At 39.1% G+C, this 16,834-nt stretch overlaps 1 protein-coding gene across 7 annotated transcripts in view; it reads right to left on the bottom strand.

Moving 5' to 3' along the window:
- Positions 1 to 16,834, bottom strand: part of LOC126248507 (phosphatidylinositol 4-phosphate 5-kinase type-1 alpha-like) — a 300,192-nt gene that overhangs the window by 20,159 nt on the left and 263,199 nt on the right. For 6 of the 7 annotated variants that reach the window (XM_049949546.1, XM_049949548.1, XM_049949550.1 and 3 more), the window contains one exon: positions 14,230 to 14,330. In XM_049949546.1, the coding sequence (XP_049805503.1) occupies positions 14,230 to 14,330 (101 nt within the window). Of the gene's footprint in view, positions 1 to 14,229; positions 14,331 to 16,834 lie in introns of those variants that run through there. The other variant, XR_007545495.1, reaches the window with a different exon arrangement.

The following is a 16,834-nucleotide window of genomic DNA, read 5'->3' as shown; positions in this document are numbered from 1 at the left end:
AAAAGAAGAGGGGCTAATGTGGCACTTGGATAGCTTAATGAATTCTACTGCTGGCTGACTCAATACCACTGTAGCAGATGACAGTTCCTGTACTGACATGTATTTGTCAGATCTGGATATGGAAAGAGTTCCAAGTTACCAGGCAACTAACTGTAGTACCTTCAGTGGCTTCATTACTTAACTGTACAATGAAATCCCTGCAATATGGTTTTGAGTCACACATAGCTCACACAGAAAAATTACCATGATTTTAAGTTAAGAATTTTCATTATTTTTGTTTTTAATTACAATACTATGTTAACTAAGACTGAGAGCATGTTATGTTTTCTGTCTGGTTCCCTAAGAAGCGTGCAGTATTGCTGGAATTTTGCCGAGTATTATTTTATTCTGTTCAAAAATTGACATTTTGAAGCAATGGTGTTTCTCTGCTAATCTCTGTTTAAATCTTAACTGCAGCTGACTGGACCAGCAGGCTGGCCTTTGCTGTCCACGTTAAACGCACAGGTAAAGCTGTTGTCCCGCATTACCATTCAGTCGAAATGTGCATAATGCACAGCATAAAACATATCCCTGTCATTGTACATGACTGTACTTGTGACAGCCGGCTTTCAATCCATGTGAAACAAAATCTAATGTGATTCCCGCAAACATGGAAAGAATACATGGTGTAGTTTACGTCAAGTTTACTCTTACGATGAACACAGTATAGGGGACCACTCTGATGGAGACATTGAGTGAACTGTTCCACCACGCGCAAGACCAGAGATGCAGACAAGACATGCTCTCCAGTCTAGCAGAAGAAGAAAATTGACAATCAGGAATAAGACATAAAGTGTCTGGTGTTCCTTCCGTATGATGGGGCATCCATGGCCAAGATTGCCAGGATATTGGAGAACAATAACAATAAAACTATTTTCCCCTCATTGGCTAAATTCAAAATGTGCATGGCTCAATAAAAGACAAACTCGGAGTATGGAAACCTGGAGACTAAAGCATCAGTTGCGAGTATGGCAAGCAATGTATCAGCCAGAGACAACGGTGTATTTCACAGAGGTGTTGTGCCCGACAAACTGGTTCTGGGATTTGATCATCAAAAAGGCAGTGGAGATATGGGTTCTTGATGATCTTATCAAATGGGATAATGGTTTTCAACTGAGCTCTGCAAAGGATGTAGTTCTAGCAAGAATATGTCAAGAGCACTCATATGTGAAAGCAGTAAAGGCCGCGGATGAAACAGACAGGCAGCACCAGGATGTGTCGCCATGACCCTCCCTCTGCTGGGAGTCCATGACACCCCTTCTGCAGGCATGCGATAGGCCCAACCACTGCGGAAGAGACAGAGGAGCCTATGGTCTAGCTGCTATAAAGATATGAACTAGACATGACTCTTGACACTTCGCCTGAAGATGAAGAGTAGCTAACTTGCCAAAACACTGCCACAGAACGACACCTCGACTAGGCTGGTGATTACAAAGACTTCATCATTGACATTTGCCAAGAAAGCATGAATTCCCATGTTTACATATTCTGCTATCTGCAACTTGGAATGGTGAGAGACTTTAAATCTTGTCCTGTTTTTGTGTACAAACACAACACATAACAACTTTTCCTGAATCAAAGTAACACAGAATAAAACAAATACTTATGATAACCACAACAATTGGAGTCAGCCATTTCAAAAAGTAGAAAGAAAAAGGAGCATACACCATGATAGAAATGCTCTGAAAAAGTATGATTTGCAATAGTAATTAATGCAACATAAGCCAGCAAAAATGTGTGAAAACCAGATAGCAAACATTAACAGCAAGGATATTAATGCACAAAAATGATAGCTCAATTCGACATAGGACTGAAAAATGTTTCCCAACCTATTTGCATGCCATGGTTGAAAATAATAAAACAGAAATAGCACAGTTGATTTATACAATGTGCTCTAAAATTCCTCTAACAAACTGCTTGGACTTGTAGATGGGACTGAGTAGACAACATTACAAATTGGAGCCCATGTTTGAAAACATAGCATTTCCGCCTTTATCAAGTTCATTACCCACAATGTCTAACTATTGCATACCCTTTCTGCCACAATTATGCAATGGCCAGAAAGGAGTACCTTCACCATCAGCAGGTGTGACTGTAGTTCTCCAAGGAGACGCAGCACACCCAAACTGGAAGAGGCCGTACTGCATCACATTGAAGAGGACCTGTCAACGAGTACACAAGCAACTGTGTATGCAATGGATGTTGCTCCCAGTACCATCTTGTATGTTCTGCATGACCAACAACCACATCATGACCAACAACCACATCCGTACCACCTTCAAGACTCCATCCCACCTCTGACATTCACATACATGGGAATGAGGCTCAAACCAGGTTAGAGAGGTAGGACATCAGCTGATCCGCCATTAGCACACACCACGATTAACCTGTTGCATACCTACACAGAAAGCATGTTTGCAAAGAGCTGGGTTACAATTCAAAATATTGTCTACTCACTTCGTAAGGACAATTATAGTGCACCCTGTATGTCATTATGTTGAGTAACTATCCCTGAAATGTTAAAATAGTTATTACAACACATAAAGCTCCCAATCCAGAACTATTTTGGTGTCATCACAACTATTACGATCATTACAATTCTGCCACCTAAGTACCTTGAAAATCAATAAATAATCATTATCGGCATATATTGGGAGGAATTATGACTACACAACTAATACAACTATTTCGTTTAGGAATGTGATAAGTATATTTAACACGAAGTCTTTCTCATACATAATGCTTTAGCACTTACAGAGGAAGACAGTATAAAGTAATTTAAGTCTATCTGACAATAATGTGAAAACAATTTAAGTTTTCAGCCCAAGGTCTTCATTTAAAGGAGGAAACACACACACACACACACACACACACACACACACACACACAGTCTCTGGCCGCTGAGAACAGACTGATTGGAAGGGGGGGAGAAGCAATCCGATGGAGGTTGGGGTAAGGAGGAGGTTGGGGTGGGGAGGGGGAAGGATAGCATGGTACAGATGGGGCAAAGTGCAGTGCTGCTTGTGGGAGGATAAGCATACAGGGATGTGGTGGGGACAGGGTAAGGCCATTAGGTGCAGTTGAGTAGTTCGTGGGGGGGGGGGGGGGGGGGAGACGAAGAACGGGAAAGGAAAGAAGTCGAGAAGGGAAAAAAAGACTAATGGGTGTGTTGGTGGAATAGAACACTGTACAGTATTAGAGTGGGAGCATACAAGGGGATATGTGGGTGAAGGACAGGGGCTATTGAAATTTGAGGCAAAGGGGGTTATGGGAACGTAGGATATACTGCAGGGAGACTTCTCACCTAGCAATTCAGAAAAGCTGGTATTCATAGGAAAAATACATATGGCACAGGTTGTGAAGCAGTCACTGACGAGAAGCACACTGTGTTGGGCAGCATGATCAACAACTGGGTGGTCCAGTTGTTTTTCGTTTATGGTATGGCAGTGGCCATTCATGCAGACAGACAGCTTGTTGGTTCTCATGCCCACATACAAAGCAACACAGTTACTGCAGCTTAGTTCATAAATGGCATGACTGCTTTCACAGGTATCCCTGCCTTTGGTGGGATAAGTGATGCCTGTGACGGCCTGGAGTAGGTACTGGTAAGAGGATGTATGGAACAGATATTGCATCTAGGTCTATTGCAGGGATATGAGCCATGAGGTAAGGGGTTGGGGTTGGGGGTAGGTGAGGAGTAAGGATGGACAAGGATACTGCATAGGTTTGGTGGACAGCAGAATACCACTGTGGTAGGGATGGAAAAGATAGTGGGTAGGACATTCCTCATTTCAGGGCATGAGGAGAGATAGTCAGAGCCCTGGTAGAAAATATGATTCAGTTGTTCCAGTACTAGGTGGTAATGAATCACAAGGGGAGCGCTCCTTTATGGCCAGGTGGTGGAACTGGGCAGACAAGGCATGGGAGATGTGTTTCTATACAAGGTAGGGAATGTAATTTTGATCTGTTGAAGGTCTCAGCAGTATGGAATGGGTGGCAACTCTCAAAGAGGAGGTACTGCTGATGGTTGGTACGTTTGCTTTGTATGTAGGTACTTATGTATCTTTGAGATGCAGGTCAACTTCGAGGATGGTAGCTTGTCAGTTTGAGGAGGACCAGCTGAAATGAATGGGTGAGAAGGTGTTGAGATTCTGGAAGAATGTGGTTAGAATGTCCTTACCCTCAGCCCAGATCATGAAGATGTCATCAATGAACCCGAACCAAGCGAAGGGTTTGGGATTCTGATTGGTTAGGAAAGATTCCTCTAGATGGCCTGTGAATAGATTGGCATACGATGGTGCCATCCAGGTGCCTGTTTTTGTGCCACAGATATGTCTGTAGGTGATACCTTCAAAGGTGAATTAATTACGAGTGAGGATGTAGTTTGTGTTGGTGACCATTTTGAATTTAGAAGAAGGCCTTTTTATTGAAAGCTTACATGTTCAGCAGTCATTTTGTTGTGCCTGTCTGTGACTCAACGTCTCCTCTGTATGGTGAGTATTAATCTATCCTTTTCATAATTCAGAGTGTCCATATAGTCTGGGAACACTTTCAATTACTTATTGCACAAGAACTAAACATTGTACAGATGTCATACATATTGCATTTTGAAGAGAAACTCTGAAAGTTTTTTTTACAAAAACATTCAATATGCAAACCATGAGTGACCCGGCAGATGTCATACGGTAATCGAATTCTTGCCATACCTGTCCCAGCATGGCATTGTCGACTGTGACAGTCACTTCCTGTATTCTATCCTGGAGCTCTGCTACATCACATGGTAGAGGCGGTACATACACCTTATCTTTAATGTGTCCCTAAAGAAAAAAGTGACACAGAGTGAGATCTGGTGATCGGGGAGGCCATTTCATGAAACAGCTGTCCCCTTCTGTAGCACAACCGATCCATCGATGTGGCAGCTCCGTGTTCAGGTACCCACGAATGCTTCTGTCGAAGGGCTCTCCACACTGTCACTGGAGCCATTTCGATTTCTTTGGACTACTCCTGAATGTCTCTCATACGCGCTCCACATTCACTTCACTCACAGTGGGATGTCCACTACTCTTTGCCGGGCACAAACAACCTGTCGTAAAGAATTTGTTGTGCCAGTGGTAAATGGCCTTCCTTGTTGGTAGCTTCTTACTGTACTTGGTTATAAACATCCTTTGAACAGCTGTAGGACACTTGTTTTTGTTGAACTCCAACATGCAGAAAGCTCGCTCTGCACCTGAAATTGCCAAGTTTGCGACTAGCACTGAGCATCAGCAAATATTACCGAACTACACTGTGGCGGTATACATGAAAGGGGGGGGGGGGGAGACAACTTTCAGGGTTTCTCTTCAAAATGACATATGTATGATATCTGTACAATGTTTTGTTTGGTTCTTGTGAAATAAATAATTCAAAGTGTTCCCAGACTTTATGTACACCTTGTATTGTAATTATTCCATCCTGGATTCTCCATTGTTTAAATTTGTTTGAAAGTAACTGAAATATTTCTTAGAAATTTATAGCCACAATCCATTTTGCACAAACTGGGTCACAGTGAAGAATCAACAGTTCTATCTACCACTAATTATATAACTCTCCTCTTCCATTCTTACAGGCTGTGGATATCCACTCACATTCAAGCCTTCATAATGCAAAAAATAAATGACTTATAAGCAGAAACGATATTTATTTCTGAGCACCTGCAGTGCGGTATGAATATTTAAGAAAAGACTGGTCTGTCATCAACAAAAAGAAAATGTATTACATTATTTCAGAACAGCTGCAACTGTATTGTAGTGGAAAAAAATTCCACCATTTTGTCCATGTGCCTCATTAGATCTGACATTAATATGAAGCATTAAATACAAATGTACATTTAATTCTGACTTCTCCCACTTTATTAAATTGATTCATTCACTATCCATAATTTACGCTGGTTGGGGTACACAACACAAGAAATAGAAAGCTGAGATTAAAATAACATCAGTAAGGTGGCAACTAGAAATGTTGTCACATAGCAATAATTTTGGAGAGATATTAATACTTTATGCCTAACATCTCCAATGTTTCTCCAGCTAAAATGAGTGATAGGAAACCAACTAATGGGATGATGAAGGAATGGTGGACTTTACATTAATAGTTCCTCACATACATTATAGCAAACATACAGCCAAAAGCAATGTGAACATGAACTGGAGTACACAATAGCAGTTTAGGTTCTTAACTGATAGAACACACAGAGAAAATATGTTTTAATGTGGTAAGAAAACTAATGAGACATTAATATTGGGCAGAAATGTTACGGGTGTGGTAAGAAGACTCATGAGACATTAATATTAGGCAGAAATGTTACGATAGACATGGAAGATAGAGGTAAGATATGAACAGCTCAGAGAGAATGCTGCTGACATTCTGTAAATGTTATTGATGTGTTATAGAATTTCTTCTTGTTTCCTTTTCTGTAGGTAACTAATAACTAGAGCACATAGTCAAAATGGATTGTGCATGAACTGAACATCAAAATAAAGTTAGTTTAAACTGAAAAACTGAAAGTAATGATACATCAAAACTTGCAAAACAAAGACTTGTACATTATCTGATCAAATGTATCCAGACTGTTATTACTGGAATTTAATTTGTGGTGTGTCCTCTCTTCACCTTTATGACAGCTTGAATGCCACTGGAGACTCTTTCAGTGAGGTGTCTGGATGCCTGCGGAGGAATAGCAGCAGTCCATTCTTCCTCAAGAGTTGAAACCAGAGAAAAAAATGGTTAAAATGGCTCTGAGCACTATGGGACTTAACTGCTGAGGTCATCAGTCCCGTAGAACTTAGAACTACTTAAACCTAACTAACCTAAGGACATCACACACATCCATGCCCAAGGCAGGATTCGAACCTGCGACCACAGCGGTCGCACGGTTCCAGACTGTAGCACCCAGAACTGCTTGGCCACTCTGGCTGGCGAAACCAGAGAAGGTAGTGATGTTGGACACTGGGGTCTGGAACAAAGTTGACATTCTAACTCATCCCAAAGCTGTTCCACTGGATTCAGGGTGGGAATCTGGACATGCCAGTCCATTTGAGGAATGTAACTGCCTCACAGATGATGCTTTATGACAGGGTGCACTGTCATGCTGATACAAGCAATCATCATCTCCAAACTGTTCCTCTAATGTACACAATACAAAATGCTGTGTGATGCTTTTGTGCATTTCCAGCACAATGATGGAACCACACCATAACCATGAAAAACACCCCATACTGTAACACAACCTCTTTCATACCTCACTGAGGCACTATATGTAAATGGCAGTTAACATTCTCCAGTGTTTGCCAAACCCAAAGACTTCCATCTGATTGCCACAGGGTATAGTGTGATTCATTACACCGAATCCTTCATTTCCTGTCATCCAATGACCAGCGGTATACCCCTTTACACCAGCTCAAGTGTCGTTTAACACTGAGTACACAAATGTGTGTGTGGCTTATGAGGAGCTACTCAGCCATAAAATAACCCATTCTCTTTAACTCCCTGCCCACAGTCACTGTGCTAGCTGGACAATTGGTAGCACTTTGGAGCTTACGAGTGATTCCTTCCCCTGATTTAATACTATTATTTTTTTTACACAACTTCCCCCCCCCCCCCCCCCCCCTCCCATGTTTGATGGTCCCTGTCCATCAGTACATGACCTCTGTCTGGTCTTGGTTTTGCTGTGGTTGTTCCTTTGCATTTCCACTCCATAATCGTATCACCAACAGTTGATTTCAGCAGCTTTAGATTGGTTGAAATGTTCCTCGTGGATTTGTTATTCAGGACACACAAAATGACTAGTGGGCAAATTGTGTTGCTGCTTCTCAACCAACAATGCAACACTTTCTGTCTCCTTTTTACTGGCATGTCCAACTCTCATGAGAACTATTGGTCAATTCTGCATTACATGAGGATGACTGGAAACTTTCGATCAGATACTGTATATGGGAAGGAAGACAGTAAGATAGAGAGGGGAGTGATAACAAAGTAGAGAAACAGGATGGAGAAATTCTATGAAGACAAATTATGGCAGTTGTGATACAGCAGGAAAATGAAGCTGGTTATGGTGTAAAAAAAGAAAAGGGTTGTAGAACTGTCCTGTAAGATCAGTTACATGGATACCAAAAACTGCATTTAGGAAAACGGAAATTTGGATCAACATAATGAAATTATAGCCTAACTAAGAAAGAATCGCAACTACAAAAACAGAAACAGTTGCGTTAGTAACAAAATTAATATATATATAATTATAATAGAGGGAAACATTCCACGTAGGAAAAATGTATCTAAAAACAAAGATGATGTGACTTACCAAATGAAAGTGCTGGCAGGTCGACAGACACACAAACAAACACAAACATACACACAAAATTCAAGCTTTCGCAACAAACTGTTGCCTCATCAGGAAAGAGGGAAGGAGAGGAAAAGACGAAAGGATGTGGGTTTTAAGGGAGAGGGTAAGGAGTCATTCCAATCCCGGGAGCGGAAAGACTTACCTTAGGGGGAAAAAAGGACGGGTATACACTCGCACACACACACATATCCATCCACACATATACAGACACAAGCAGACATATTTAAAGACCAGTTTGGTTGAATCTGGGAGTGGGGCTGAAGGTGAGGCCTTTGGATAGGACAGAGGTTTCAGATTGGGAGAGAGGTTTGGAGGAAAGGTTAACTACTGAATTTGGGTGTTGTGGTGCCAGATTTTGTTGATTGGAATTTTGAGGTTTTGGAGGGAGTGGAGCTGGAAGTGGGAGACTGAGTAGATGGGAGAGACTGGGTTTGTGTGCAATTAGAGGTGGTTGAGGTTTGCTGGAAAGGTTGTGAAGGGTAAGTGAGTTGCCTTTCCGGAGGTGGGAAACCAGGAGATTGGATAGTTTTTTGAGGTGAAGGGTGGCATGCTGTTCTAATTTGCGGTTGGCCTGTAGGAGGATGCTCTGAATAGCCGGTGTGGATGTGGGAGAGGAAAGATTGAGGACTTTTATTAAGGATAGGAGTTGACGGGTGTGTTCATTGGCTGAGTTGATGTGTAGGTGAAGGATTAGATGGGTGAGGGCAATGGATTGTTCAGTGTGGAACTGGTATAGGGACTGATGGAAAGAAGGGTTGCAGCCAGAGATGGGAACTTTAAGTGTGAGGCCTTTGGGGGTTATGCCAAATGTCAGACAAGCCTGAGAAAATAAAATATGCGAGCGTAATCTGGCTAGGGTGAAGGCATGTTTGCGGAGGGAATGTAAATAAAACTTAATGGGGTCGTTGTGGGGGTGTTGTGAGGGTGACATGGTATTAGAAGGTGGAAAGTGTAACATGAGGTTGAAATGAAAATGAAAATGTCTGCTTGTGTCTGTATATGTGTGGATGGATATGTGTGTGTGTGCGAGTGTATACCCGTCCTTTTTTCCCCCTAAGGTAAGTCTTTCCGCTCCCGGGATTGGAATGACTCCTTACCCTCTCCCTTAAAACCCACATCCTTTCGTCTTTCCCTCTCCTTCCCTCTTTCCTGATGAGGCAACAGTTTGTTGCGAAAGCTTGAATTTTGTGTGTATGTTTGTGTGTCTGTCGACCTGCCAGCACTTTCATTTGGTAAGTCACATCATCTTATATATATATATATATATATATATATATATATATATATATATATATATATATATATATATATATATATATATATATATAAAATGAAAATCAAGTTTGAATGGAATAAGTCCATTACCAATCAGTGTAACACAGATTTTGGGTGAACACTACATTAGGGAAAAAAATGGGTTTAGAAAATAAATATGTATATGACTAATACCTTTGTAATGATATATTTAACAACTGCAATTATAACATGTGTGCCGGCTGAAGTGGCCGTGCGGTTAAAGGCGCTGCAGTCTGGAACCGCGAGACCGCTACGGTCGCAGGTTCGAATCCTGCCTCGGGCATGGATGTTTGTGATGTCCTTAGGTTAGTTAGGTTTAACTAGTTCTAAGTTCTAGGGGACTAATGACCTCAGTAGTTGAGTCCCATAGTGCTCAGAGCCATTTGAACCATTTTATAACATTTGTAAAGAAGATATTGATGTTCATTTGAAATGTACCTGATAATGAAAGGACACAGAAATGCGTATAAAAGTGTATCCATTGCTACAAAACAAAACAAGGTAATTGGTCCCAAGGGATATTGCCAGGTATAGGGTTAAGGTTATATCTCTACTTCCCATCCTTTTCTTTGCTGAAACCTCATATTCTACAACACAGTTTTTTAAAAAGAAGAAATGCAGTTTTCAAGTATAGTGGAAAGAACTGGTTGTCTATCACCAAAGGAACCATACCAAAGTTTTCTTGGAAAAATTTACGTTAATAATAACAAACCAAAATTATATTAACTGGGCTATATGTTGACGTCAACTCCAACTGAAGAAGCACTCTGTGGCCTATACTCAATATTAAAGTTTTACATGAAGGACACATTCTTAAAATAAAATACTTAGCAGCAAATATGGAATTCCTTCAAATGAAGACAACAGCCAGCATGATTGTACTTGCGTATATTTCTCAAGTAGTAATGTATGCCTCCTCTATGTGGTGAGTAGCTATCTATCCTTTCAATATTTTTGTTAATACAGAAGCAGTAACACAGAAGACTAACAGAGTTTTGAAAGATCAAAAAGAAAATGATTACAAGAAAAAGGTAACAGAAGGATGGCCAGCTGTAATATACAGACATGGAGAAGTTAAGAGAGAAAGCAAGGGCAAAAGGGCATAGGACAAGGAAAAAAGTATAGAAGGGAGAGGAATTGTGAAGCTGATCAACATAGTAAGTATCTCATGAGAACAGAGACAAAGATAAAAAAACACAGTGTTTAGCGTAAGTTCATCTGAGAAGTTTTACTAAAAATTTTTAATTACAAATAGGCTCACAAATAAAACATGCAACAAAAGTCCCACAAACATTTTAATTATCACCTTTACAGTGGAAAATGAATACATTTTCAACAAAATGGCACTTGTCATACTATAATCCAAGTGGAGAAGAAAACACATTGTATACAGTGTCAATAAATGCTACGTTAAAGACTGCAATGAACTGTGGAAGCATCTACTTCTTCCATTTACATTATACAGCAGTTACATAGCTTTCAGTGTGGCCAATGCAAACAACTGCTGTTCATTTATGTGAGTTACTAATGGCAAATGTGATATCCAGTTGCAAAGCACATTGGTAACTGATGGTTTACCACTTTCTGCCACTAGATCCTCCCTTTCATCCTCTCTGCCTTTCAAAACAAGCTGTTCTGAGCTGTGCAAATGAGACTTATGTCTCTAGCACATGAAATGCTCCTGCAACTTCTCTAGTCTCAGTTTCCACAATTACCTGCCTCTCCAGAATCTCCTCATCTGCCTCCCCCCTTCCTCCTCTCCTCTCTCTTTTCTGTCACCATATCAACCCTCTCCGCCAATAATTTCTGAGCTCTTCCAAATCCCCTAAGTCCTTAGGCTTATGAATTTCTTTTCATTTCTTATAATGTTTGTTTCGTCCTTCTTGGGCACTATTCTCTCATCCTCAAGCCCCTCACTGTTTTTCAACCACATTGCATTTCCTGCGTGACACTCCTGCAAGGAAATGTCTTCATTTATGCACTGTATTATTTTCTCCACTGTGAGAGTAGATGTGAACTTTGTAGTAAAATAAAAGCAATTTTTGGTTATCAACACAGAACTCTACCAGAAGTGCTTTCAGTGTGACTAACTGCACTACTTGGAACACACAGAACTCACACATAGCTAATATTTTTATTTGTACAATACATGATAATGTTTTGTATACACATACAAAGAAGACAAACTGTAGAGGAAAAAAGAGGACTGGTTGTGTGAGAAAATAATAATAAGAATAAGGGATACATAGCAGAATTGACTATCTAACCAAACTGAGTGCCAAAGCGAGAAACCCGTGTTACCATGTTACACATCAAATGAACCAGAAGGGATCTATGCACTTCCACCTCATCACTCAGCATTTAACGATTGATTTATATTGCAAACTTCACTGTTATGAGAATGATGACCACATCTTGCACATTTAGTCTGGTAGTTAATCAGTTTGTTATCAAGATCATGATCAGTGTCATTATATCACAGCCAAAGTATTAGAAGTGAGACACTCATTCAATAGATCTATTATCTAAGAATTATTTCTGTTCGGACTGTATATTTCTGTCTAAAGGCTATATTCTTTCTTTTGTGCAGAGACTCACATGTTATATCCCAAGCAGATATGTTGATTATATAAGGATCTCAACATGTAATCTTCCTTTTGCTCAATAACAACTTGATCATTGGCAGGTCATAAGACAGCAGGTTTTCTGTTTTAAATATTATTTGTGTGCCAAGGCATGAGCTTTTTATGACATTCACAAGATGGAGACGATACCCTCGTTTAATCAAGATATCACAAAGGACTGATCTTTTGACTGCCAAAAGGCTCTTTTGTAATGAATGAATGCCAGGTGTGTGACTCATGGTTAAATTCTCTTCTTCTCTTAATCAGTATATTCAAACAAAGTGTTTTGTTTATGCATGAGTCATCCTTTCTAAACCCTGCTTATTCTTCAACCAAAATAGCATCTGACGCAGAATGTAATCTTTCATTAATTAGTTTTTCATATACTTTATGAGTGGTGTTTAATAAACTTGTCCCCCAGTTGTCTATTGTTATTCTTCTTTCAATTTTTTAAAATGTAGAAATCACCCATGCTTTCCTCATGCTATAAGGAATTTTGGAGCAGTGCCAGCATATATTAAATAGGTGCAACAATGTTAATTTAAAGGATTTACTGGCGCATTTCAATAGTTCTGAAGTTATTCCACTGAAACAAATCGCTTTAGAGTTTTTTGATGTCCTAAGCAAATTTTCTAGTTTTTTAATTGTTACGTAATCAACACTTCTTTCTTTCAAGTTTGTTTTTCCTTCCTTGAAGATGTCGCCAAATCATAACTTTTTGTAATACTGTACCCAGTGAGTGACGGCTTTTAAATTCTGATTAACTTTTTCCCTTCCTTCTTGGCTAAGACATTTCTTTATTATGTACCTCATTATTTGTGGCCTGTGCAAATTATCCTTTATTCTGCAAACAATGCACATTATCCTTTATTCCGCAAACAAATCTGTTCTACCACCCCTCTGGTGCTTATCAGATAATATTCTTTCTGAATTCTGTTTTTGTTTATATGTTATATAAGCTTCATTCCCCCCATCTGGAGATACTTATGACGGGTTGCCTGTTTATCTTTTATTGGTTTTTCCTTTTTTTCTATTTTCTGATGTGTTTGCTTAACCCCTTCTTGCCAAGAAATTTGCTGACTACTTTTGTCCAAAGATTTTTTTACATTATTTCATTCAAGTTACAAAGTTTCACTGACTGGGACTGTCTGTATATGTTCAGTTAGTCTTCCCTGAAACATATCATGCGAACTTTCTTCCTGTAGTAACTAAACTTCACACATCTCAGGTCTTGCTACTTTCACTGTGTTATTTCGTCCTTCTTCAATAGGAGATTAGATTGTGAGAGACGTATAGCACCAAACATATGAAAATCTTTGGGAGAGAAAATCTCTCCAAAAATTAAGAATGCTGATATGATATGCCAAGTACAGAGATAAATATGCAATTAAATGAAGTCATAGATCTAAATAATAATAAAATGATGACATTAAAACTGCCACCAACCATACAACATATTGATTATTCTTGTTTCATTCCACCACAAATTTTGTTACGTAAATTAGGAACCAACCACATACTTACATTAGTAGCTTCTTCCCTACCACTAATAAGAAAAAACACAAATCTCATACTTTAAACTTAGGGTCTCAAAAAATTTTACTGCACTATTTGTAACAAGCACTCCCCCCTTTCACTCCTTTGGGTTTAATGGATATGTAATCAAGTAGAGAGGAAGAAACAACAAAGCTGATACAATCATTCACACATTACTTCCACGACATTTTTTGCATTTCATAAAACTGAGCAAATCAAGTCCTGCAGCCTATTTAAATGAAGGACGCATTTACTTCCTACATATTCATTCACAAGACACATTGCTCAAATGAAATAGTCTACTCATATTCTATGACTATTTATGTGGATGTATGTACTAGCATGAGAGGTGCTCACCATTTCTGAGCTGAGACAATCAAGAGAATCTTCAAGGGAGGCTGATTTAGGTCCTTCGTTGCTACGAGGAGTGAGGTTTCTAACCGATGTTGCTGCGCAACCTAAGCATGAAATAAATGAATGGATAAATAATCATACATAAAATGCTAACTCAAAGAAGAGGACAAAACTAAAAAAAGCCTTATCACATAAAGATACATGCTAAAAATATATCACCCAAGGTGATAAAGAATAATTATATCCTACAAATAAAGGATAAGCAAGGAGTTGCTAAAAATGCAGAAATATTGAATAGTTTGAGCTAGAAAGTAACCGGGAACAATGTTTTAAACTATTTTCAGTCTGTAAGCACTTAAACATTTTTTAAAAAATATTTAGCTTCACCTAAATTTATGAATCACGTTGTTTCCCACTGCTTCAACAATACTAATATGATGTGTATTAGTACATATAAATAACTATGTAACAAAATTAACATAATTAGTTCAAAATACAGGTTTTTAGTATTGCAAGTGTGACACACCAACACATTTTTGCTTAGGCTATAGTTTATTTTGTTGCAGTAACAATAATTCATATTTTTGCAAAGTCATTGAGTCTGAAAGCTTGTTTAGCCTATGTGCTTTGACAACAGAAACAGAAGTGATTTCTTAATGCTTCAATGATTTCCCAGATACTCTACGTACTTCAGAACATAGAATACTGAAACTAAAGATAGTGGAACTATGCAAGTTATTTTTTTTACAACTATGTTTTGCACTGTGTACTGTGTCAGCAATGGATCCCGCAATCTAGTGAAGAAGGATTTACAACAGATAACAACAATGTGAAGGTGCATACTTCAAACCTTTTTTCTTACATAAGTGACATTAATTCTGAGATAGAAATGTAAATAGACCTGTTATTTGCAAGACACAAAACAACACTTCACTATGATAATCCCTAGCAAAAGACCAAGATATGTTATTGCAAAATAAGTAATATTACTAGTACCTTTTCTGCTAACAAGTCAAACACTTCTTCACCAATAGCTTAAAGTATGATGTCTCTAAATCTTCCCCACTCAACCAGCTCATCATTCTCTAATATAAATAAGACTTGAACAAAATAGAAAGCTTCAATGCTTATATTTTCAAGAACCAGGTTTTTTGCAACAAAAAATGTGCAAAATTTCATCCTTATCCATGACCCATAACTGCTGACCAACACTTGCAAAGAAAAGCATGATGTCTTTGCCTTTATTTTTAATAGTTTTAGAGTTTTGAATAGCAATGAGAAGGCAGCAGCTGTTGCAACATTGAAGGAACATATAGAACAGATATTTTAACCAATAAAATTTTATGCTAGAATAAAAATTTGTGCTAGAATTAACATAATCTAATTTAAGACACGCACTAGTGAATTTATACTGCATAAGTGCATATTTATCAGTTGTGCTATTGATCAGGCATTTTAATAGCAATATTTCTTAACCCCAATAAAAACTATATTTAAAATTGTTAAAATAACTTTGGAAATTCAATCAACAAAACTATTAAATTATGAGAGAAAATCGTTGGCGTCCTTAGGGAGAAAGGAACTAATCATTCTGAAAGCAAGAATGGAATTACAGAGTTGTGTACTTTTACTTTTGTATGTGTCTATTGGTAGTGCTAAATATTTCACCTCCAAATGGTACTGAAACAGAGGATGACAGACTAAAGGCCAAAATACTAAATGTCTTTTTCCAAAGCTGTTTCGCAGAGGAAGAGTGCGCTGTAGTTCCTTCTCTAGATTGTTGCACAGATGACAAAATGGTAGATATTGAAATAGATGACAGAGGGATAGAGAAACAATTAAAATCGCTCAAAAGAGGAAAGGCCGCTGGACCTGATGGGATACCAGTTCGATTTTACACAGAGTACGTGAAGGAACTTGCCCCCCTTCTTGAGCGGTGTACCGTAGGTCTCTAGAAGAGCGTAGCATTCCAAAGGATTGGAAACGGGCACAGGTCATCCCCGTTTTCAAGAAGGGACGTCGAACAGATGTGCAGAACTATAGACCTATATCTTTAACGTCGATCAGTTGTACAATTTTGGAACACGTATTGTGTTCGAGTACAATGACTTTTCTGGAGACTAGAAATCTACTCTGTAGGAATCAGCATGGGTTTCGAAAAAGACGGTCGTGCGAAACCCAGCTCGCGCTATTCGTCCACGAGACTCAGAGGGCCATTGACACGGGTTCACAGGTAGATGCTGTGTTTCTTGACTTCCGCAAGGCGTGCGATAAAGTTCCCCACAGTCGTTTCATGAACAAGGTAAGAGCAATGGACTATCAGACCAATTGTGTGATTGAATTGAAGAGTTCCTAGATAACAGAACGCAGCATGTCATTCTCAATGGAGAGAAGTCTTCCGAAGTAAGAGTGATTTCAGGTGTGCCGCAGGGTAGTGTCATAGGACCGTTGCTATTCACAATATACATAAATGACCTTGTGGATGACATCGGAAGTTCACTGAGGCTTTTTGCAGATGATGCTGTGGTGTATCGAGAGGTTGTAACAATGCAAAATTGTACTGAAATGCAGGAGGATCTGCAGCGAATTTACGCATGGTGCACGGAAT

The sequence above is a fragment of the Schistocerca nitens genome, chromosome 3 (genome assembly GCF_023898315.1).
Source record: "Schistocerca nitens isolate TAMUIC-IGC-003100 chromosome 3, iqSchNite1.1, whole genome shotgun sequence".
Taxonomy (NCBI): domain Eukaryota; kingdom Metazoa; phylum Arthropoda; class Insecta; order Orthoptera; family Acrididae; genus Schistocerca; species Schistocerca nitens.
This window is presented reverse-complemented; position numbering and strand designations above follow the sequence as displayed.